Source organism: Phalacrocorax carbo, chromosome 12 (assembly GCF_963921805.1).
Source record: "Phalacrocorax carbo chromosome 12, bPhaCar2.1, whole genome shotgun sequence".
In the NCBI taxonomy this organism is placed as follows: Eukaryota; Metazoa; Chordata; class Aves; order Suliformes; family Phalacrocoracidae; genus Phalacrocorax; species Phalacrocorax carbo.
The window spans coordinates 13,346,769-13,371,104 of NC_087524.1; the positions used below are offsets into that span (position 1 = coordinate 13,346,769).

Here is a 24,336-nt window from a genome sequence, read left to right on the forward strand (position 1 = left end):
AGCAAACCTGGAACCACTCAAGGTCTCCCTGCTCGCAACAGAGTTTTAATATTTTCCTTTATCTATTTAGTTGTTTCGTTCTTTGGGGGTGAGGGGGGGTGAACTCGCTCGCGTGGGTCACTCGGATGTGCGTGGGCAAGACAAGCGTTTGCAAGTGGTCTCCTTTTGCAAGTGGTGTCCTTCAGTGCCTCGTCTGCAGCAGCGTCCGTCCCACATGGCGATCGCTCTCCCTGCCTGCAGCATCCATCAGCATTAACAAACTCGCTTAGAAAGTGAGGAAGGGAAGAACGCGGCCATGGTTTCCTAATTACTCCCCGTCAAACCACCCGTTGTGGCTTTTGCCCCTGTTGCAGAGTAACTACTTTGCAACTTCAGGGAAAGAGATAAATAAGAGATGAGAAACTGACTCTTGGCGAACTCGGATGCTGCGGTTTGCTCCTGGTACCCGCCTCAGGTTTTGGAAGCGGGCATCTCGCAACTCTCCTAGGTGGGAGCGAGGCGCGGGGGAGGCTTTGCCCGTGCTCTGTTCAGCGATGCTCTCTGGGTACCCCTGTTTATTCTCACTCAGGAGCGGCTTGGGAAAATACAATAGCCAGGGCACCATAACGTTAGTGATCTGGAAGCTCCTCTTGCAGCGTTTTTACAGTGGGGTCAGTGGTCTACAGAAATATTAAATGCTAAAGGAAAAGGGTGGGGGAGGGGGAGACCACAGCTAATGGTAAAGGTCTGCCAAATGTCACCTCAGTGTTACAATGACAAGAAAATATACTTCCCTTACAGCTCTCCCCCTAAGAAATTTGTTTTGAGGGATTTGACAATCTTGCAGATAAAGTGACTGCTTGCTACACTTAACTGATCATGCTCCCTCACAGCCGGCCGGCGTTTCCTCGCTGCACTTAGTAGTACCTGTGCAACCTGGGTTGTAGTAGCATTGTCATTGATTTCAAGGTAACTGCTTTTTAGCTCTTCTGAGCAGACATACCTGCGTGTGGGGGGAGAAAGTCTTTTCCTCACTCCCTGGAAGGATGATGGTAAAGTGCTATATCGGAAAAGAGAGGAGGCTTCTCTAAATTTTGATAACCGCAGCCGACAATTTAGAAATAAGACACTTCTCACAGCCAACATGACAGTGGATTTTGAGCATTCAGAAAACACCAGGCCAAAAAACTGGAGACATCTTGATCTTTTAAGACAGCTTTTCCAGTACTTTAAGTGAAGGGGGGGAGCGGGGAAAGAAAAAGAGAGAGAAAAGCTGCAAGGAAAATAATACAAAGCCAGCACAATTGGCATCTCGACAGTAAAGAAAAAAGTTTTTGAGGTTAAGAGAAGGAAAGACAAAGCTGTTATGTACCCGAGGGATGCAATTTTAGTGGGAATGGAAGATTTGAGTGGTAAAGGAGGAGCGCTTGCCTCTGGGTTCTCTCTCTTCCAGCAGTTCGGCTGCTGGCATCTCAATTTGAATTGCTGGGTGAGTAGCACTTTCTGTGTGCGCGCTTTCCATCTTGACCATTGAACTTCTGATGTGACTTCTCTCCCTCTCCCCCTCTCTCCCTCTCCTTTTCTTTCCTCCTGTGTGGAATAAAAAAAAAAAAAAAAAAACGGGGGGGGGGGGGAAGGAATCAAGCAAGCAAGCATCTCCAGCTGTGACCTTTGTTAGCGACGTTGATTTTATTTATTTATTTTATGGTAATCGTCATTTTTAGTAGGGGAAGCGCGACTTTTCGATGACACTTTAATTTTACAGCTGTGGCGAGGAGCGAGCGGCAGAGCGCCGTTTTGTGAGACACAATGGTGCAGCGGGGCAGAGTTGTTGCACTCCTCCTCTTTGCCCTTCCCTCCGCCTGATTTTGGGGTTTGGTTTACAGAAGTGGGGCGGGGGGGGGGGGGGTGGGGGGGAAAGAGAAATTTTTTCTCATGCATCCAGGGTGGGACCGAGGTGTGTTGGGTGGGGGGGCTGTGTCGGAGCCTGGTGTACAGCAGGTTTCAGGGGCTGATTTCTGGATGCTGAACAATGGTCACCAGCGAGGGAGAAGCGTGTGCGCGTGTATTAGCTGCGCATTACATCCGCAGTCGTACATTCACACAGTGACCATGACATCACTAGCTTTTCTTTTCTTTTCCTCCTTTGGGGCGGAGGGGGCCACTTCAAAGCTTTCTTCAGTTCCGTACGATATTTCCTTAACTCTGAAACCATGAAGGTAAAAATGTTTGGGGTTGGGTCTTTTTTAAGGAGAAAAAGTTGGTTTGTAGCAGGGCACATACGTTACAGTTTAAGGGGGTTTGCAGATGGAATGGTTTAACTCTTGTCATGCACAAAACGAGATTTCTTTTTTTAATTGTTAAAAATAATATGTAGTAGTTTTTAACTGGGTGCTTTTGATCCCGTGTTTGGTTGACACTCAGTTAAATTTTCTGAATTCCTGAGAAAGCTCAGCTGTAATGTGAAAGATGAACATTTTAGGGATGCTACATAAAAATGATTTCACCCAGCGATAAAGGCATATGAAAAATAATACTGAATGTTCATAAATACAAGGTAATGTGTTCTGACACAGTGGTTCTGTGTTCGTTAACAGAAGTCCGTGAGACTTTTTTTCTCTTATTAATATATATTACAGAAAGTAAAACTGCCCCTCAGCCAATTCTGTGCATTGCCCATAGCTATACACAGAAAATAGAAATGTATTTTCAAGAATTTTAGAAAGCATCGCATTTTCACCAGAGGTTTTGTGGGAATCTTGAGTTTCCTGCTGTTTTCTTTTCTAACTCTGCCAAGACTGCTCAGAGAGTCTCTTGATCCAGGAGGAGGATTTCTACCACTTCAGTACTTTGTGATACCTGTGCCTGAGTAGCTTAAAATATTTGCTTTTTCTTGTATAAAGCGAGGGATAAAATTCTGTAGAATTCATCTAAAATGAATTAATCTGAAAGGACGGTTACTTAGATGCTTCTTTTTTCACTGCGTGTTGTTGTATACACAGGTTTTACATGGCTGGTGATAAAATCTCGTGTGTGTTTTACCTTTGGAGAAATTCTTTTTGTTGGGACTTGGGGTGAAAGGCCTGACAGCGCTGTATAAATGTGCCTGTTTCTTTTCTTCCAAAATATTTGCAAGGTGTTTCAGTTCTGATGTGCGTTTAACATCACATTTTTAGGGAAACTTTGTTGAATTTTTTCAAGAAATAATTGATCTGGACTTACTTAATTTCATCGCTGAATTGTTTTGTGGCAGCATGTATTGGTTTTAGCACATTAAAAAATGGAAACGTTTTTTAGAGCTTTGTTATTTGTTAAGCTATTGGAATATAATACATTTGTTAGATACATTGTGTATCAATATTATGCACAGTCTGCTATAATTTGTAAATACTGCATTTTAAAAAGCTGTACTGAAAACTTGGCACCGTCTATTTAGGCATATATGTCCATGTTAGTTTTTTAATAATGCTGTTATTACTGAAATTGCCAAATACAAGTGGGTGTAGGCATGCATGCTAATTTTTTAAAATTTCTTGCAGTTTTTAACAGCCTCACATTCAAGTTCTTACTGTAGAGAGAAGTCACAGATACCCTAACAAAATCAGTGGAGCTATTTCTCCTACAGTGTACGTCTGTCTAGTGCTGAAAAATGCTATTTATATGCAAGAATTAATGCTGTTTATAATGTGGCATTTTGGAGAGTGCTAGGCAGTAAGTAAAATTGCATTACTAGGTATTTCTACAAAGCACATAACAAATAAGGTCTATCAGGGCAATTAAAAGCACCCTTTTGCTTATATTCTCTTCTCCCTTCCTCCCGTCTTCTCTGAATTTTTGTGCTTGCATTACTGCTCTGTATCTCTCCTCTCCCGCCCCCTCCATGTTCAGGACCATTTCCTGAAGACCTGCTCAGGTTTCACCAGTCTCTCTGCTTAGTGGTCGTGTACCCAGCACATATTTGTACTGGTACTGCTTAAGAGAACAGTGGGGTTTGGTTTTGGTCTAATGTATGACAAGTCTTTCTGCTTTTTGCCTTGTTAGACATGAAGGAAGGCTTGCCTGCTCTAATGAGATAATATCTGTCTAGTAATTAACTAAAGTATGCGAAGAAAGCACCGAGTGTTTGTCAGCTTGGGGAAGAAACTGTGCCTCTGCTTTTCTAATGGAAGAAAGGTCCGGGCACCTTGATGCCTGAAATTTAAAGAGTAAGCACTACCCTGTCTTCCTCGTAAGGGGAAATCCACCTGTTGATCAAAGAATCTCTGATTTGAGATACACTGTGAAGCTTGGCTGGGTCCGCACAGACCACAGTTGCCGGGCTATAGGCTGGGGTAACGCTGGCGTCCGGATTTGTGTGCCAAGATCAGGCAGAGCAGATGCAGCAGAGTGCCTTCTCTTTACCAATAAAGCATTAAGAGAATGAGTGAGGTAAAACCTAACTAGCATCAAGTAATGCCAAGTGATGCTGAAGGATCTCAAAATATACAGCAGGTGCGTGGCTGGGTCTGACCTGACGTTAGAGTAACACCACGTGGTCCAAGGATGTAGCACTTAGCTTGTATTTAAAAACCCAACTTTCCTTTTTTTTTAAAACTTAAAGAAAAACCCCAAACCACCCCAAATACCATAGCAGTAAGATTACAGTCCACAACAGCTTTGAAAGCAAAGTGTGACCACATTTAATACTAATGTTTTACTACTAGTGTTTTTAATTCTCCTGCATAAGAGGCAGTAATTAGGTAGCTAAACCCCAGTTCTTCCCCTTTTACGCTAGAGGATTTGGCATATGCTAATTGTCACCAGATCATTTCACATAATTGCCTTTTGGCGAAATTAAGTGGAAATTTCCTGAACATCTTAAACCCTCATTTCCCCACCTCCTCCTCTCAGCACCGTCGCTCCCTTACAGGAAGGATGCTTAGTGCTCCAGCGTGCAGGGGGCACTTCATCATAGTTAAAGGGGGGGAAAGAAAGCAATTCTTTTCTTGAATTAATTGCTGGACACTTAAAGCCAGGAAGCTGATTTTGTTGTTTTGTCTGAGAGATTGCTAATAGAGCACAGCGTTTTTTGGGTTTTGGTTTGGGGTTTTTTTTTCTGTTTTTGAAAGCCAGCAGTTCTTGCAGGAGCAGGTAGGCGCTCGCTGGCCTGGGAGGTGGTCAGGGAGGGAGGGGGAAGAAGCAGAGGGATGCAGAAGTGTTGTGTCCCCCACCTTTTTTTTTTTTTTTTTTTAAGGGAGTGCAGTGGGTATTTGGTTTTGGGGGGATTTTTTGGGAGTTGGGGTGAGTTTTGGTTTTTTTGGGTTTTGTTTTGTTTTGTTTTTTTTTTCCCCAAGCTCTGACTGGGGGGGGTATTGTCCCAGCACATGGTTGTCAGTGCTCCTGTCATCATTTGTGTGGAAGAAGAAAATGAGCCTTCTTTTAGCAGGGTGAGTTCTGATCATCAATGGAGGCCTTGTCTCCTGCTACAATGGGCAGTTAGCTTAGGGCAGAACCTTAGGCAGAAATCAGCTACTTTAAACTGTGAAAGGGCTCGGGCCACTGTATCAGCCGTAATGGAGCAAGGGGAAGTAGTTTTCAGGAGAAAATGCTTGGACAGGTGTGAAGGCATCCTTAAAAAAATAAATTCTGCCTCCACTAGCTGCATGGAGCCAGGTAAAATTAAATGTTCAGGTTTTTTCAGGAAATGGTTCATCACTAGCACTGAATATTTATGCTTGGGAAGGGGACGAGGACCAAGTTACATGTAGCTGCTGGGTTTGGTCGGCTTTAGATTTCAGTTAACCTGAATGGTTTGCAGTTTCCGTGCTGAAGTTTGGGGTACCACCTGGAGCAGCTGCTGATGTGGGTGATCCCCGGGGCCAGAATGGTGCTTACTGATGGGTGCTCTGCTTTGGGTGTTGGTGACCCTGGCTGAAAACAGGAGAATATTACAATATTTGGAGCAATATTTTGCTATTTGCCTTTTTGTGCAACTTAGTTTTCTGATCTGCGGGGGAGGGTGGTGGTGCCATTCCTAGGCAGAACCAAGGAGAGCTCAACCTTTGGAAAAAAAGACACTCCTCTTGTGAGCATCTTCAGAGCTGCAGAGCAGCTCAGGAACATCTGTTAGCATTTCAGTGGCCATAGTCAGCATAACTGCAACAGCACCATCTGGAAAATACAGGGAAACAAGTTACAAACCTATTTTTTAATGTGGACTGGTATTGAATGGTACCCTTTGCTTAGCCCAGGGAGCAGCTCCAGGAGGGCCTGCTAATTCAAGACCACGTCGACCTCCTGCAACCACCCTGGAGGAGGGGAAAAGGCTGACAAACCCTCTTCTGTGCGGCTTTTGTTTTATTGTATTAGGCTCATAAAGGCACTTTCAGGACCCATCTTTCTTCAGCAGAAAGGGAAAGCAATGGGGAAATGGGGAAGAGGAAGACACGGTAAAAAAGGCAGGCGGAGCTCTAGCTCCATTTGTTTTCGGTGTCTGTTGATTAATAGGTTTTAAGGTTAATGGTGAGACCTCAGTCCTCCTCCATTACTCGTAGTGGAAGAAGGGGAGGGGGCTTTGGGGATCCAGGGTGTAAGTCCCTGATCAGTCCCTCCCTTGCCATGTTCCTGGTTGTGGGTGGTTGGGGGGTGTCCGGCGGGCAGCAGCCCATCCCTGCCTCGTGAGCATGACCTGAGGCTTTAAGTACACTTAAAAGGTCGCTCCGGGTCGGGGAAGGGAGTCCCTCCCTGGCCGTGGCCATGGGAGCTGTGCTGGCAGCCATGAGAGTTCCAGGCTGTGCTGGGGCAGCAGCATCCCCCTGCCCTGCCCTTGGGGTTACATCGGAGTGGAGTCGACTGTTCGCCTGAGGCCGAAGGCTTTGGCTGCTGTGATACTGCAATGGCATGATGGCTTGTTTTCATCCTGGGTGGCTCTTTTTGTAGACCTGCCTTTACTAAAACTGTGTTATCCTGGTGAGCACAAGTCCTCTGGCCTCTCTGGCATGTTTTCCTCTGACTTTGAGTTGATACATGTTTTTATTACCAAAGCCAAACAAGCTATGAATTTGCAAACAGAAATTGCGGTAACAAACTCTTCCTATTTAAAGGTTGGTTTCTCTTTGTGTGCTCAACAATACGACGTTTCATCTCGTGCAAGTCTTGTGTTGCTTTCAGAGACTTAGGAACTATTGATTTATACAGCATGTATTAACTTCTTCAATAAATGGGGAGTATTCATCAGTGGGGTGTATTAAATTGGGCTGTATTCGCATAGAAGTATCTTTCATCCTGTTAATGAAATGTCCTTACCATGCAACAAAGACTAGTACACAGCAATTTATACACACAATCCCCTGCAGTTTAAATCTGAAGTTCAGATTTTTTTTTTTTTGTTCCCTAAAGGCACCTATCGGAACTTAGGCTAAATGGATCTCGGTATCCCTCTCAAATGTATATCAGTCCAAAATTTGTTGTGGGTTTGGTTTTTTTCCCCTCATTCCAGAGCTCCATTATTGTTTAAAGTCATCTGTGTTTAAGCACTCCCAGAAGCATTTCAAATTCATATAGAGAGATTTAGTAGTTGAGTCCCTATGGGGACAATTTCCTCTGGTTTGCTTCAGGCAGGGGTTATCAAAAAAAGCAAACTTCTGTTGTTTTTTTGCAGTTCTTTACCGTGCCCTCTAACCCAGCCTATGAAACCCCAGCTTTCAGTAGAGAGGAGTGATTTATTGGCAGATGACTTGGTACTTTGTAGATGCTGGGATTTCTCTCCAGAAATCTCCTCTTGTTCCCATCCTATTACCGCATGCCCTGATGCTAATCTGTGCACACCAGTGCAGCTACCCTTCCCATGTCCGACATCGCCATAAATGGAGTTCTTCAAGTTGTCAGAGAAATTCCTGCATCTCACAATGGCTTTTAGCTTAAAACTCCCCTTGATAAAGTACTCGCAAATGTATATTGGAGAAGGGCCTTTTGCAGGGGGATGGCTAAGGTCATCTAATAGGTGTCCCCTATTGATGGCTTCTGTGGTTTACCTTTCATTGCCAGTGGATGGGGTTAGGACCACACTTGTTACTCAGGCAGAGCTCCCATTGACTTCAAAGGAAGATGCATGTGCAGGATTAATCCCGCTCTTTCCCAGCTAGTCCTTTCTTTTTCTCTTTTCCAAGGAATCATAGTTAATATCAGGAATGCTGCTTTTAAAGGACAGCTTATTTAGCATATTATGCATGATTAGCTCGGCTTGCAAATTGTGCGTGATATTCTGAGCAGAGTTACGGTCCCTTTTCCCAGTGTGTGATAAGCAGTGCAAAACAGAATACAGACCTAGCCTGGGGTAGTGATACAGATGCAGACTGATTTGCAGGGGCAGTGGATCACACTCCTCTGTCCCAGAAAGCATATTTTTGAGCATGTAGATAAGATTCCCCTTTTCCCCAGTATATTGTCCCCACACCTCTGCCCCAGCATTATCAGAGTCCAAAAAAGTACCCTAGCCTTACATCCAGTACCTTTACTGTCTGAGTGCACAGCAGTCACCCAAATAAAAATTACTTACCTGGGGGAAAGTTTGCCGACTGAGGTTCAAACTCTTGGTTGTTGATTTTTAATTTTCTGTTTCCTTTTGCTTTCTATTTTCCTCTGAAAGGTGTTAAGTAAAATACATAATAATTTAGCACTTGTGCCATTTTGTGGGGGTATTGTAGGGGGGTCTTGCTGTATCAAAGCAGTGGGTGGTAGTTTCCCACAGTTTACGTGTAACCCCCTATGGTATAGCTGGCTTTGGTGATACAGGCACGTAAGTCCAGCTTTTCTCTCACGTGTTGTTTCTTGTTTGTCAGCTTAAGTCTGACCCTCTAATGTTATTCTGTCATTTTTTTAACTAACCAGTTCCAGTTTCTGTCAAAATAAGCTCTCCATGGAAGATGGTCTCCGGTGTCTGTCAGGATCTGGGGAGGGTTTTTTGCAGTGATGTGAAGGTAGAGCTGGGAGAGCACAGAGCTACAGCAGCTACCAACCACACTGTGGGTCACCTACAGCAAGCGTACACACAGTTCTTAGCCAGCAAAAATCCCCCTTATTGGGAATGATTGTTTTTTATGAACCATATCAAGTGGTCATCTGGCACATAATGTCATGTGTTGCTGAGTCGATGCCTGCTAGTTTGCATGGTGTATGATATGATTTGTTACGTGAAGCCCTTGCCAAACCTTTTAGTTACTTCTGGACTGCTTAAACTGGCTCACTTGGAAGAGAACAGATATTGCGTTAGAGCATCTCCTTTGAGATGAATTAAGGGGCTAAATCCCCATAGCTCCTCTGATGTGAGGCTGTTATGGATCTGTGCAGCCAACAGTTGTCCTTGGTTGTACAGCTGGCAGAAGACCTGACCTACAGCCCAGCCAACACAATGTGCTCTAGTTGGTAGTGTTAGCTGTCGCGACCACGCTCCGTGCTATGTGGTGGCCGCTTGACATGGGACTCTTCTGTGCTACGTGTGTGTTATTAGAGGGGAATCATTCTGTGTAAGGGCTGCAAAAAAGAAATAAACACGGTAAAAGTTGTGGGAAGCAAAAGCCCTGCTCTTTGGCTTGCTTGTCCTGGATGCACACATCTTTTTGCATGTTATCGAAGGGGTGAGTCGAATACCTATGTAGAGCGGGGGCTGGGGGAGCCTCCTGGGGTGGAGGAGGCTGGAAGAACTGAAAGAACTGAAGGTGAAGCTCTGCTGTGTCTTGACCAGAGCATGATGGAGGGACTTCTTATTTGTTTGGGGGAAGGCTCAAGTGTCTTTTCCTCCTAGCTCTCAGTCTGTCTTCCCTCTTTCTTCCCCCGAGTCTAGAAACTCATTCCCAAAGAATAAGTGAATTATTTTTTTTAATGCTTTTAAGGGAAGCTTAGAGCGTTCGAACCAAGATCAGATAACACCTTGTCTAAAGCGGTGTGGTGAAGGGCGCGTGTGTTTGGGGTGCTGGGGAGCGAGCAATGGGGTCGGAGCTGTCCTCAGGCAGGAGAGCTCTGGCAGACCCTGAACGGTGGCGGCGCTATCAGGGGCCGCCGTGGTATCACTACTTTATTTTAATGTGATTCCTTTTACTTGATGTTAATGCAAATTGTTCCTTACTTAAAGTAATAAAAGGAAATGAAGACACATTCTAAAATGAAACCTGACTCTAATCCATTCATCATCTAATACCAGCCTCTTTATCTTTGCTGGTACCTAATCTGGTTAAATGTCCCTGTTGTAGGATTTTAGTGAAAATCCTCTATGGGGAATAGGGGTTTTTGCAATTGGATTACTTGCAGTAAATGGTCCAGCAGTTTGCTTGTTTCAGCTTAATTTTTTTCTTTGTGATCTTGTAAGGGTAAGTTACAGTTCAGCCTGCCTTTTCCTTTAATTCATTCACTCATTCATTTTTTTTATTGTTGTTAAGAAAAAGATTTTTTCACACACACACACACGCACACACACCCCAGAGCTGGGAATGTGACAGGGAAAACCTCATAATATCTGCATGATTATTCCCCCCACAAGAGTGTTAATTTCAATGGCTTTATCTGTGTTTTTGCCACAAAATTTGCTATTTATATAGCCGAATATTTTATTAGCCTAATTCATCAGTATCCAGTTCCCATTTATTAGCACGGTCTGATGAATTGATAATTAATCACCTCTTCTAATATATATATATGTATATAAAATATGCAGGTGATCGCTTGTCAGCTTAATGCTTGCTGATGAAGGGAATACTCTAGCACTACAAAGGCTTTTTATCTGGAGTATTTGCAATGAGCAGTAAAATGCAGAACTGAAAGTGAGGACAGGAAGGGGAAAGGAAAAGACCTACAGGTCAGTGAGCATTTGGGTCTCAGGCTAATTAAATGGGGGACTCTGTCAACCCCTCACTGAGGAGCCTGCCTGCATCTTGGAGGTGAAGCACAAGATTATAAAATAAAAAGGAAAAATTTTAAAGAATTGCTGTTGCTCCGTCAAGGAGCACGACAGGTCAAAAAGATTAAAGAAACTCAAGAGCAGGGAAAGTGTGTGAGGAGGTTTTAAGCAAGAGGGTGGGAAAACTGCAAGGGTGAGGCCAAGAAGGGATCTGGAAAAGTCTGAGGACTGTGCTGAAATCCTGGGTACTCCGATTTCTGTATGCCATGCCTCGTGCTGCAGTGGGGAGTACCTGGCACTCCTCTAACGCGGTCAACCTTTTTCTCTTGACAGTCTAACAAAGTGCCAGTTGTGCAGCACCCACACCATGTACACCCTCTTACGCCGCTTATCACGTACAGCAATGAGCACTTCACACCTGGAAACCCTCCTCCACACTTACCAGCCGACGTAGATCCCAAAACGGGTAGGTGGGAGATAATTTGGGTTCTTTGAGAGTGGGTGGGTGGATCTTTCCATTTTGCATATTAGGGGGAAGGAGTGCAAGAGGAAGGATTTCCCATGCTGGAGCACCAAAAGGAGCATGTAAAATGTCAAATGCACGCAAGAACCCAGACAAAATAGTTTCTTTTTAAGCCAATTAGGCTTTGGAAGGAAATGTACTGGGTGAATTTTCATAAAGCTTCTGCAGGGTGACACCAGAGTTGCATGTGTGGGGTCGTTTGCAGGTGTGTTTCTCTGCAAGCATGGTACCCCACCTAGTAGTTCAATCTACCAAGTGCTTCGTTTGCATGCACGACCCAGAGAGTTAAACATGTACATTCTGTGATCTGCACTTAGAAAATTGCAGCTGGAATTTTAAAGGTGGTGGGTCATGACCGGTTTCAAAATGAATCTCTCTTAATTCCCCAAATCCCATTGTTTCTGTGTCAGGAGTTCAGCCATTTTTCTCCTATAATGCTGAATTTTCATCCACTCTAACTACTTAGCTCCAGCTCTACACTTGCAACTCTTTTCCCCAATGTAAGTCTACCCAACTCTCAGTTCAGCCTGAAGGGCAGTCTTCCTGAATATAGAGCACCATGTAAAACCCTGACTAGATTTATTGGTGTTACAGAGTAGAATTTACATGTTATTCTAACTTTTTAAGAGTCCCTGTTTAACCTGAGGGCCCAGAGAAGTCAAACAGTGTCAATCTTCTTTCTCTGGGCTGCATTTAGTTCCTCGTGACAGTAGTTTTGGTTTTGTTAATCCAAATCCCAGCTAGTTAATTGGAAAGTACATCAGACACTGAATTCACGTCAAAGGGATTGCTCTGTGTCGGCCCTAACGTATGCAGATAATTTATCTAAACTCCAGCCCTTGAATGAGACTCTGCATTAGCTGGTTTTCACTCCCTGGGCTTCAACTGGGGCCCCCTTTTAATTGTGCTTAATGTGAACTTCACATGGCTTAAAAGAAATCCATCTCGCCATCCCTGGGTATTGCAAGTGAATGGCATAGTCAACCTCTCATTTAAATAATGGTAGTACAGGGAATAGCTTTTAAATGGTTATCGTAAAACATATGATTAACGTCTGTAGACTGTTTACTTTTCTTCTGTGAACATTCTTTCAAGTGTGCAAATAGCTCACTGGATGGTTAAAGCCCAGTTAATCTGTTTGGGTTTTGTAATGGAGAAAAAGCAATGTCTGCATGAAAATGTCACACAAGGAGGTTTAATTTAGAGATTAAAAGCTTCCCAAGTGACTTTAAAAAATAGTTTTTAGCCATGAATACAGTACCCATTCCTTTTAATGCTCTCTGTTTTAATTTTGCTTCTGCTGCGTAATTATGCTCTGGCTTGTTAGTTGAAATACCCAGTCTTGTAACCCTTACTCCTCTGAGTAATTCCTACTTGTAAGGTAAGGAACATTAAGATTTAAGGCTTGGTCTGGAGCTGTTTTCTGGTCTCCGAGTAGGAACAGCACCGGTTTCAGAGAGGATGGATGGTCCCTCTGTCCTCCCCTGCACACCTGCAACATCTGCCCCTGGTTTTACCAAGGATGTCCAGGGGCTTTCACCTCCACTCCTAGGTTTTGGGAAAGATTTCCTAGGTTTGCTCAAAAGCAAAAATAATTTGCAATTATAATAAATTTTCTAACTCATTTTAGAGGTTACTTTGGAATAACGCCATCCTATTGAGTACCCAGTCAACATGTGGGTAGGGCCTGTGCTTTTTTGGTGACTTTGAGTCTAAAATAACTACGAAGTTGATACAGGGACCATCTTTCTGTTGAGTGTTTAAGACAGCACCTACCACAGCGTCACACCAAAACTAGAGCCAAGACTCCTAACTTCTCATCCTAAATAACAAAATACTTTTCTCTGATTGGAGGGGTGGCTGAGGGAGCAAATCACATCAGTTTTTCTGGTTGAATCTCATTTAACAAGATTCCAAGAGGCTCACTTTATAAAATAAGACTGTGAAACAGCCTTTAGAAATGCAAAGTGAAGCCATGAGTATTGTAATAAAAATCAATACATAGCAATTTAGACAACATATATGCTTTTTCCTTATATTTTATTTATTTCCATGTCTTAATACTAACACTGCTTTATGTTCCTCTTCCATAGGAATTCCAAGGCCTCCACATCCTCCAGATATATCTCCTTATTATCCGTTATCACCGGGCACTGTAGGACAAATCCCCCATCCGCTAGGATGGTTAGTACCACAGTAAGGAGTTCCATTTTTTTAATTTCCTTTTTCTTTTTTGATGTGTAAAATTTATGTTAAAAATCATGTACGTGTGAGTGCATGTGCATGTATATGTGCGTTGAGATAAGTCTGTTTGCCAACCGCCACTTCACTGGGTGGTTATGAATTTACCCATCTCATGAAGATTAATTAAAACTTATGCCAGGTCATGTGGTCTTAAACATGAGCAGTTGGACACAGCTTTGCATGTCATCTCAACCAGCTGATGATTCGTGAAGCATGAATTTTTAAACCCTTCTGCAGCAATGTCCTTTTCTTCTTAACGCCCTTATACTGCACCACGTGGGGTTTTTTCAGGTTTGGTTTTCAGGGGGCTCAGGGTAGTTCTCATGGACTCTCTTTTTCACCAGGGCCATCCTCACTACAAATGTGCACTTTTAAATTTTATTGGCCTTCCCTGTTGAAACCTCTTTCATTTTTCTTGTGAAACAGCAGAGCTTTACATCGGCCAGTGAGAAGCATTCCTGGTCGAGACGTGGCTGGGCAGTTGGCAACTGAGGAATGGAATTTTCTTGCAAACAAGAAAGAGGAAATAGTTTACTTTAAAACTGGCTAAGAAAAATGCCGTGGAAAGTTAGCTTGGGGTTTTGTTTCCTTTTCAGCCCCTCGTATCCCACTTGCAGAGCCGTGTTGGGTACGAGGTTCCCTCCAGTAATTGAGTCCTTATTTTCTATTTTTTCTTATGTTGCCATCTCCGCAATGGATTTATAATGCGCTTAAGCACTGCTTATGTCTTTTGTACAGTGTATTTGATTTAAATACGTATTATATACATTTGTATTGCTGGATACAATGGTTCTCCGCATTATAAATCAAGACCGTTATCCTATTTTTCTCACATAACAGGCCTCATCAATTTTGGGGAGATTGTATTTCTTTAGAAATGAATTGCCCAAAGCTAGAAATAGTTTGTTCTTGCTCGAGGTTGTTTGGCCAGCTGTGCTAAAATACCTCTTCACAAGTTTGCCCTCCGTAAGAAAGTGGAGTTCACACCCCGTAGGAGAGCAGGGCAGAGCAGGGGGTTGTGTGTCGTCCCACCCCAGGCCTCGGGCAGGGAGAGAGATTGGCCTCAAAGGTTTTGAGGGCCTTTCTGAAGCACAGAAGTGTGGGTGCAGGAGAGCTGGAGCTCGGACCTTGGTCATAGCAGCCTGCTTCTGGCCACTTTGCAGGCTGCCCTTCTTGTCAGGGTGGTCATACAACTTGTTTAGGTAGAGGCATTCCCACCCTGAGGGTGAAACATGTCCATCAGCTCTCTGCAGAAGGCTGTTTCTGCAGAAGAGCGCAGCATGAGCAGAAATAAAACCCAGAGCATTGTTCCCTGAAACCTTAAACTCCTCCTCATTTGTGGTGATCTACTTTTTACATAGGACACCCTGAACACTGGTAGAATGCATGTCAGCTCCTTTTCTTCTTTCTTTCTTGCTTGCAGAGCCTAGCTGCAGTACAGTCATCTCATGGTCCTCTGTTGCAACTGCTTAGCTCAAGTTTGCACACTAACGGCCTCAGCATTTAAAACAACTATACTTGGCTAATGCCAAAAGTCAGTAACATTAAAGATGTGAGAGCTCAGGGAAGAAATTCCTCTCTGTCATTGACCTGTGCCTCATTGCTCATCTGTGTCTCAAACCCTTACATCTTTACGTGTGTAGACACAGGTTTGTCCTCCTTGAACCTCGTGTCATGGCTGCCAAACCACACGAATGTTGCCACGTGTAGCCAGTTTCATCAGGCAGGTGCTAATGGCCACCTCTGTCATAGGAAGACTCTGTCATCACTGCAGGTTTATAACAAGTCAGCACCCACGGCATATTTACCTACCCACAGCTCTTACGGCTTCTCCAAGTGGTTTTTACTGAGGGGTGATACCATCACATTTGCTTTTGCTCTAGGAGAGTAGCATGGCCAACTTTGCAGAAGTAACCTGAGGTTTTTATTTCCCCTCTTGTTGCCAGTTGTGCTTCACCATCAGCTTCCCCACCCATCTATCAACTGGCTTGCATGTCTGTAGCGTAGTACCCCCCAAGAAAGCATCCTGCCCAGTCAGATGATATATTTGAAGGACAGATGAAAAGAGCTAGCTAGCACAGACAAACCTCAATCAGAAAAAGTTGTGTGTCTTTCATGAGGATGCTGTTTTGCATGTTGCTGTATTTTTTAATTATTGTAATGAGGTGTGATTGTCTATTGGTTACCCACAATACTTCTTGGGGACTCTCCCCCGGTAACTCTTGTCAACACTTGTTAATCTGACAAAAGGCTACAAATTAAGCTCTGTTAATTTAATGTTTTCTCACCGAGATCTAAATACCGAAAGAGGCCCAAAGCGCAACTGAAGTCCTTTGATTCACTGTACTTTATTTTGGTATAAATTTACATTCATTATTGTTTTCCTTTGGATGTGTAGCCCTCAATTAGTGTGATGGCTCCATTAAAGCAAGCGAGACTTCGCCTTTAATTATTACAACAAAACACCTAGTTTCAGCTTGGGGAGAGGGTCTCTATTGACATAAGCAGAGGTTATAAAATTTAATTAGCCATTCCTATCAGATTTATGGCATTCAAATTGTTCTGTGTTTCTTTCCTTTGATCCTTGCTGTACAATCCCCAAGATTTTTGTTCTGATCAAATGAGAATAAAGCTTACTGTGCAGAGAGAAGTTTTTTGTTGTGGGGGTTTGTTGTGGTTTTTTTTTTTTTTTTTTAAAACCCTTTTGTCTTTCTCTCATTCTCTCTTTCCCTTCTTTTTTGCCAGGCAAGGTCAGCCAGTGTACCCAATCACGACAGGGGGTTTCCGCCACCCTTACCCAACAGCTCTGACCGTCAATGCTTCCATGTCAAGGTGAGTTCAAATGCTGAGGTCCTGAATTGAGAGCAAATGTGACTCCTCCTGCCACCCTCTCTAGAGGAGGGCATTTCATCTAGGAAACATATTTCTGAAAGCACTTCAGTTAAACAGTCATCCTTAGGTTTTTGGTGGGGCAGAGGAAGAGAGGACGAGGGGTACCTTCCCGTTTGAGGAGAAGAGGGTGTCTTAGTGCTGTCACTGGGCTTTAAGAGTTTGTTTTTGAGGGAGAGGTGGAGGAACGGGAACTTGTCTTTAAAAGCCAAAAAGCTGGGAGAATGTGGTGTTGACAAAGCAAGGAGAAGAAGTCGTGATACCTTTTGCTTTCTCGGTGGCTATCACCCAGAGCAGCGCCCTGTGTGCGAGCAGGGAGTCTCAGGAGGGAAGAGGGCTACTCTTCAAGCAGAGTTGGGAAGAAGGTTACTGTGCTATGTTTTCCCATACCAAAGCCCCAAACACTGATAGTCAACATAAAAGGGCCTGCCTGACCCTCTAAAGCTTTAGAAGTATATATTTCTCCCCCTCCCTACCTCCAATTAATTCCATCTAATTTTCCAGGGGCTGCTAGTTTTATTTACAAACTGGTTGGCAGCACTATGTTTAAGTAATCACTAATTGCTCCTAATGATAGTTTTATTTTCTGTTCATCTGATTTTCAGTCTGGTTAATTAAATCGGTGGAGGTTTAGACTTTCCTGATGGGCTGAAACAGCTAATCCATTTTGATGATGGCACATAATTAAATTAGCATGCATTACATAGCAAGGTTCCACGTCTCTTCCCTGCTCTGTCCCTTCCTCTCCATCTTTGCAGTTTAATGTGAAGGTTGGTGTATAGAAGATTTAAGGAGGAAAAGACTGGGGGGGTGGGGGCGTGGGGGGAAACACACCTCATTGAGAAGTGGAAACCTGTAGCTAGAGCTCGTGAGTGAATGAGTAGAGAAATAGTGAGTGTATTGTGTGCTTTAGATAAGTAGAGCAAAAGCAAAAAAAAAATGTTTGCCCATGTTGCTCCAGCAAATAGAGAGACAACTACAAAATCAACTTTTAAAAAAAAAAATTAGTAGACCCAGCACAGGGGAGAAAAAATCCTGGGCTGGGGAAAGAGCTGCAAATTTAAACAATGGTTCCCTCCCTCCATTTAATCTTTTATAATATCAATAAAAGACTTGCAGGCATGGTGTGAGGCAAAGTAGAGCTTGATTTATTTTAATTATTATTAGAGAGGCTAGTCATTTGAGGGAGGGGGGAGATGTGGGAGGGGGGAGGCTATATTCCCAAGATAGGCTTTATGAAAGGTATCTAGTTAAAAAGAGTACACAGCAAATTAAATACATTATTGTGGTAATGGGACGACAGAAGTAGAGGTCTATTATACTTATGGCAGTTATAGGAAATGTAGGCTCCTTGCCCTGTTCTAGCACATCCTTTGATATTCATTCCATTCAGCAGCAGGGCCAGGACTTCTCAGAATTAAGTGATGGGTCATTATACTTTAAACACCATGGAGAAGCCTAGATTGGCAATTAAACAGCACTTGCTGACACTCGCTTGTGCCACCCTGTGACCCCCTTTAGATTGAGTTGTTGGAGCTCGGGGCCCTCAGCCTGCTAAATTGGTAGCAGGCACTTCTCCTGACGAGGGCTGGCTCTGAAATCTGCCGGCTTCAAAGGGAGCAAGATCATGTATAAACCATAATGTGGGTGCACCGTGGCTCAAAAAATAAGGCAGGAATAGATGAAATGTTACAAGTGCAAGGGGAAAATGAGAGAATAATGACAAATCTAATGCAACTCAAAGCAGAATTGTTGCACAGAAAAATGCATCCCACTGCTTGTGCATAAAATCAAGGCAGGCAGATGACATCCAGTTAACAGAAACATGTCAACAGTGAAGTAAAGTGAGAGTGAGTAAGAGAGAAGCCCCAGAGACAGCCAGGAACAAAAAATTAGTTGTCCTTAACAAGTTAAGACTCATCATTATATTCTGGCTTGGAGCCATAAAAGGAGACAGTGGTGTATAATGAGCTGCTTAGAATTTTTAGGGTGTTTATTGCAATTCATGGAATACTTGTCTAGAGAAAAAAATACGGGGTATGTCTTAGGCAAAGGTGAGGGGTGTGCATATACGCACAGAGCCTTTATTTTTGTGTCTGACATAAGCCTGTACGCGCACACAAGCTCAGGCACACACGCAGAGTGATGAATAGATTTAAGATATTTATCCTTTGTTTCAGCCCAGAAACTTCTCTCCTGGTTTCCCATACATGGGAACACCCTCTGGGCAGACCGTGCTCTGATACGTGGTTCAACGCATGTTTTCTCATGCCTGCCGTATCAGCTGGAGTGCCTGAGCTCAGCGGCGGGACAGCCCTTGCCCCGAGTAGCCAGCATCGTCGGGAGATGGGGCTGGCGTGCCTGGGGATGCCCACGCTTGCCTGCAGACATGCTCTTCATGGCAGGCCTCTGGGCAACAGCCCTGCAGGGCCCTGCTGCAAGCCCTGGGGTCACTGTGCTGGCTCTGCCTAAATGTTGAAGCCAGGGCAGACCCCAACCTCACCCCTCCATCCACGTTTTTCCAGAGTCTTCCTTTAAAAGTAGTTCCCGTCTTTGCCTGCGTTATGGTATAGACCTTTGGAGCATATAATGCTTCCCAACCCTGAATATTCTGTAAGCTTAGTAATTACAGTTCATTAGTTAGAGTGTGCTTATGAATAGTTTATAAAAGGTTAATGGGTGACTAATAGTGATTTTCATAAATGGTTTAGACTATTAAGGTAGTGTCTTCAGGTTGTTTTAACCACTTACAACTCTTTCCTCTGCTTACAGCACCGCCCCACTCACTTTGTATGCATTTAACATGCTTATAACATCTCTTGATCCTTCGTACCCCTCTTTAATATGCCCTTAATGTAAATTGAGACAGGGTTAACTGACTGATGGGCAAACAGTGGACCCACTATGAAAAAATATAGTGTGCTGTGAGAGGAAATCAGAAAATAAATTAGCAGAATTACACCAGTCAAACACTTAAGTGGTGGCAGTGGAAAATACCTTTTGTAATTGAAATTTCAGGGGAAATTCACTTTTTCTGAATGTAATTACTGAAGTTGGAGTGTAGCCAGGAACTTAAAAATTAACACTTTTCCCTGACTCTTATTGCCACGTGAGTGGATGTATACACGGAAATAAGTAGGCACTCACACTTTGGATTGAACCCTCACCCAGCCCACTGAAGTCCATGGGATTGTGAGAGCGACTTTGGGTACTGGAGCATGTTTTTATAGCCCCAAACCCAGGAAAGGGTGTGTAAGTCCAATAGGCAGCCTTGTGTCTTGGAGGGAGAGGGATTCAGTGTGAGATAATGAATGCACAACTTCTTTGGGGAAACTGCCACCCTGAAAATAACTACTGAGCTGCAGCTGCCTGTTGATGAAGGCTGCTGTGTCTCTGAAGGTTAGAGCTCAGTGGGTAAAATCTCAGCCCAGCTGAAGTCAGTGGAGTCTTCACCATCCTCCAGGCTTTCATACAACATGCATACATAGGCATCTCCTCCTCCGCTGCCCTTCCTCCCCATCTGGTCACTCTCCCGTGTGCAAATACTTACTCTCTTCCTCCTAAATGGTAATTGGGAAAATGTTTCTCCCTTAGTTAAGGGGAGGGAAGTTACGTTTTTTGCAGATTTTCTTTATCCTCCTCAATTTTTCATTAGACGAAGGTACTTAACTCTTCATCAAAAATAAATTAATAAAATAACCCCCTACCTTTTGTTGAATTTGTTTCCTCCTTTGAACAACCTGACCATACAACAATCTACCATGTAGGTGGAGTTCATTTTGCAGTGTGTTTTAATTTTTGACCAGCTTCTCATTTAAGAAGCAAGTCTATGACCCAGTTATCATGGCTGAATCACGTCTGATTCCCTCTTCAGAAGCTTAACAAGCACCATCTTTTGTCCCCATTAACATCAGCTGTAATCAGTCTTCTGTGATATTTGGGAGCCCTTCTCCAGTGATGAGTCTGATCTTATTCAGGTCCACGCTCATACCCTTCTGTCCATGTGCTACCACTGCACTCAGCTCTTCCTTGCTGGTATATGCCCACTGCCCTTCCCACTGTGTCCTCATATCAATCCAGCGCAGCTCTTCCTGCCTGCTCTCTGAAGGTAGGCTTTTCGTCTCCATCTTCATCCTTCATTGTCCCATTGTGAGTGGCTCTTGTTCCAGTTCAAAGCTTAGCTAGCCCCAGCACAAGTCCTCTCTTGAACACTCAGTCTCGCCTAGGACAGACAGTCATTCGACAGGATCTGTGTCAACTTTTTATCACTATGCTTATACCACTTCCAGTGAGGTCAGGATTTTGCCATGGGTTTTATTTTTTTAAAAAAAACCTCTTACTGTCAGTTTTTGTTTGCATTGTGCTATGGCTGAAGGCCCCAGGCACTGTGTAAACAAACTTTAGATATGTCCAATCAAAATACATACACATGAAAATAAAGAGGGAGAATATTACCAAAAAAAAAAGAGACAAAGGCCCAATTTGTGTCTTGCTGATGGTGAGGCAATTCCGTGGCAGAAGTGGGACCAGGACATCAGTCTCCTTGCAGCCTCACCATTGTCTTCTGTTCTGACCTACCATGAACCAAAGTGTTTCCCCAAACATGCATTTCTCTCCCAGCTACTTTTGTCAGAGAGTGGAGAAGGCCTTTTGACAATCCACTTGGAGATTTGTGTCTGTGAGTCTCTAGCAGAAGTAGGAACAGCCATTTTGCTGCCCGTTCTCTTCTTCCCTTGCCATCACACCCTCCTCCTTTCCTTCTCTCCATGCCTTTGTTTGTGAGGAGCTGCAATTCTCGACAGTTTGAACAATTTCACATTCTCCCTGTCAGTCCCTGCTCTTCCCACCACCGCCTTCCATGACAAAATACTTCTGTGTAGTGATCCTGAGTACTACCAGCTGATAGACAAAGATCCTCAGAGCTCATAGTGAACAGTACCTCTTGTTCATGAAAGTACTTCTGTGTCGTCTTGTGAATGTAGGGAATGTCTAGGCAGTTGGGGGGGTGGGGAGGGCGGTTAAACTCAGTAATGGAATTTGTAAGAGGGGACAAAAAAATAAATCAAAAAAGAAATCCCATTATATTCCTGATATTGTACACAGTCTACTTATCCATGGTATATCATCCCATTTCAAATTCTGTTTGATAGAAAACATCGTTGTATATTGATGATAGAAGGTACAATTTGTTATCCCATTGCATGTTCCATATTCTTGGGGTATTTTATTTGGACCAAGATGGTTCAAAATCTGGCAGGAGAGTAGGGATTTGCAATAGTAAAAAACTTTGCCATTTGCCAGATCACTTTAGCTTTGGAATTTTCAGGGAAGCTATTTTTGAGCCAAAATTTTAGGCTAGATCCCATTCCCTGGAAACCTGTTGACTTCAGTGGGAGTTTTCTAAGGGAAAGGCTGTCAGTCATAGTGTGCTTTCTCTACTCACTGCAAAACCTTTCTGAGGCTGTTGACAAATAATGATAAGAAGTCAATCCTGCTTTAGAGAATTTTGTTTATTTTGGTTAAAAAGTAAAAGATCTGAATGATTGTGCCATGTTCGTGCTGTGGCCCCAGCCAAGCAATTAGATTCATGCGGAAGGATTGCACATCCATCTGAATCCAGTTGCAGGACTGGGGCCTGTCCATGTATATGACCATAAACCATAAAGCAGACAACATTTGGTTTTGTCTTTATAAAGGCTAGAGTGTGGTTTTGCATTAATTTAAGCCTTTCTAAGTTACCTTAATGGGTCAAAATTGACTTAATTCCACAATCTTCCCACCTTCTGTTAAACCAATGTGGCTCAGAGATTTATTAGACCAAAATAAATATTTTCTTTTGCTCCATCAACAAAATGTAGCTAATGAGGCATCTATAAGGATTATAAAAAAAATGCATCTAGATTGTTTTGGCATTAATATTTTATTTTGCTGTCAATATACAACAAAAGATGTCACCCGAAATTCACAACATGGTTCAGAACTACAGAAATTGATTCCTTGCTTGCCACAACTAATTTCTTAGCAAGGAAATGGACTGGTGGATTTTCTTGCAGGTAGCTGAAATTCCACTTTCATCTAAGTTCATCCAGTTGAATTTGCCTTTTGTTAAAGATGTTAAAAATCATGATGTCTCATGTCAGTAATGATAATGAAGGGGAAGATTGGCTTTAATGACATTAGAAGAGTCATTATGTTTAATTTATTGCTAATTAATGCTGCCAGCTTTCATATGCTTTGTCTAGCTGTCATGTGCTTGTTATATGCCTTTTTTTTTTTAATGTGTGTACACATCCCTCCCCATTCATTCATTTTTATTCTGACGATTTACACAGCTTTCTCTCCTCTAGGTTTCCTCCACACATGGTCCCGCCACACCATAGTTTACATACAACTGGAATCCCTCATCCGGCCATAGTCACACCAACAGTCAAACAGGAATCTTCCCAGAGCGACGTTGGGTCACTCCACAGCTCGTAAGTTGTTGCTTCCCATGTCTTATTATTAGAATAACCAAAGCATCACCTGTGCATGTGTGGCTTTTAAAAAGCCTTGGATTTGTAGGAATGGTTTTGCTCTAATATATTTTTTAATTGCTTTTTCTGTTCTGTTCTAGTTGATTTGAATATGGTTTAACTACCAAAGTGTGTCAAAATAATGGTAACAACAGACTGTCAGAGTCATTCTGTAACATAGACAATTAGTTATTAATTTCACTCATTTTAACAAGGAAGTAGAATGTTCTTGATCAAGCTTCTTGACTGGTTTCCCTGTTATGCAGTGCACGGTTTGAAGCTGTGAGATACTGGATACACAACAGGAGACAAAAAATGGGTGCATAAATGGCTTGTTCAAAGCTGCAGAGAGAGCTGGTATCAAGTTTAGGTTTGAACCAAGGAGAGCCCTGGTCTACCTCTTCCCGTAGTGCTGGTTCTTCTAGCCTTTCATTTCATGGGTGAAGCAGAAGGATGGCATTTCAGTTCCCCGTGATGACAGGGTGTAATTATTTCTTCTACCATCATGCTCACAAGCCCTCCCCATGAACCCATTTTCCTGAGTGCCCATGTCCTTCCGTGGTTCTTCCAGGGCTGAGAGAGTCCTTGGTGATATTGCGTAAATATGAGATCGGTTTTCTTATAATGCTCTTAAAACTGTTCTCATACAGCAGCCAGGGTGAAGGCCCTAGAGAACCTTCTGGTCCTCTTTCTAGAGACTAATTTCTGAGGATTAATGCTAGAGGGATTGAGGGGATTAATTTAATAAATTCACAAGAGTTCTCACTGTGAGGTTTATGTCTGTTGTGTCTTTACCCTTCAGAAAACATCAGGACTCCAAAAAAGAAGAAGAGAAAAAGAAGCCACACATAAAGAAACCTCTTAATGCATTTATGTTGTATATGAAGGAAATGAGAGCAAAAGTTGTAGCAGAGTGCACATTGAAAGAGAGTGCAGCCATCAACCAAATCCTCGGTCGAAGGGTAGGTAACAAGGGAGAAGCACAAGCAGGGATGAAGCTCGGTAGGATTCACGCTTCTTGGAGAGAAAGGGAGTTTCATCCTTCTGAATCGTGGTGTTTTCCTGTTCTTTTGATAATGCATAGGGAAGTAACTAAACCAAATACCTTCTTTTTGTTTTTGTTTTTGCAGACACTTTCTGCCAGTGGGGTCATTCACAAAGAAGTGGGAGAGTTAATCAATAACAGTGTTATTTCAATTTTATTTTCATCACCCAGAGATGGAAAAAATGTCAATTTTCTTATTTTGTCCTAGAAGCAGGCAGAAAAGTAAATGGGGAAGGAAAAAGCCTTTGGGAAGTACAGTACCAGTATCAGCACC

The 24,336-nt window shown here is 43.1% G+C and overlaps 1 protein-coding gene across 23 annotated transcripts in view; it reads left to right on the forward strand.

Annotated features, from left to right (window-relative positions):
• The window catches only part of TCF7L2 (transcription factor 7 like 2), a 181,213-nt gene that overhangs the window by 141,824 nt on the left and 15,053 nt on the right, over positions 1-24,336 (forward strand). For 12 of the 23 annotated variants that reach the window (XM_064464172.1, XM_064464176.1, XM_064464162.1 and 9 more), the window contains 5 exons: positions 11,183-11,315; positions 13,466-13,568; positions 16,362-16,448; positions 22,838-22,978; positions 23,820-23,979. In XM_064464172.1, the coding sequence (XP_064320242.1) occupies positions 11,183-11,315; positions 13,466-13,568; positions 16,362-16,448; positions 22,838-22,978; positions 23,820-23,979 (624 nt within the window). The remainder of the gene's footprint in view (positions 1-11,182; positions 11,316-13,465; positions 13,569-16,361; positions 16,449-22,837; positions 22,979-23,819; positions 23,980-24,336) is intronic. The other 11 variants (XM_064464166.1, XM_064464171.1, XM_064464170.1 and 8 more) reach the window with 3 other exon arrangements.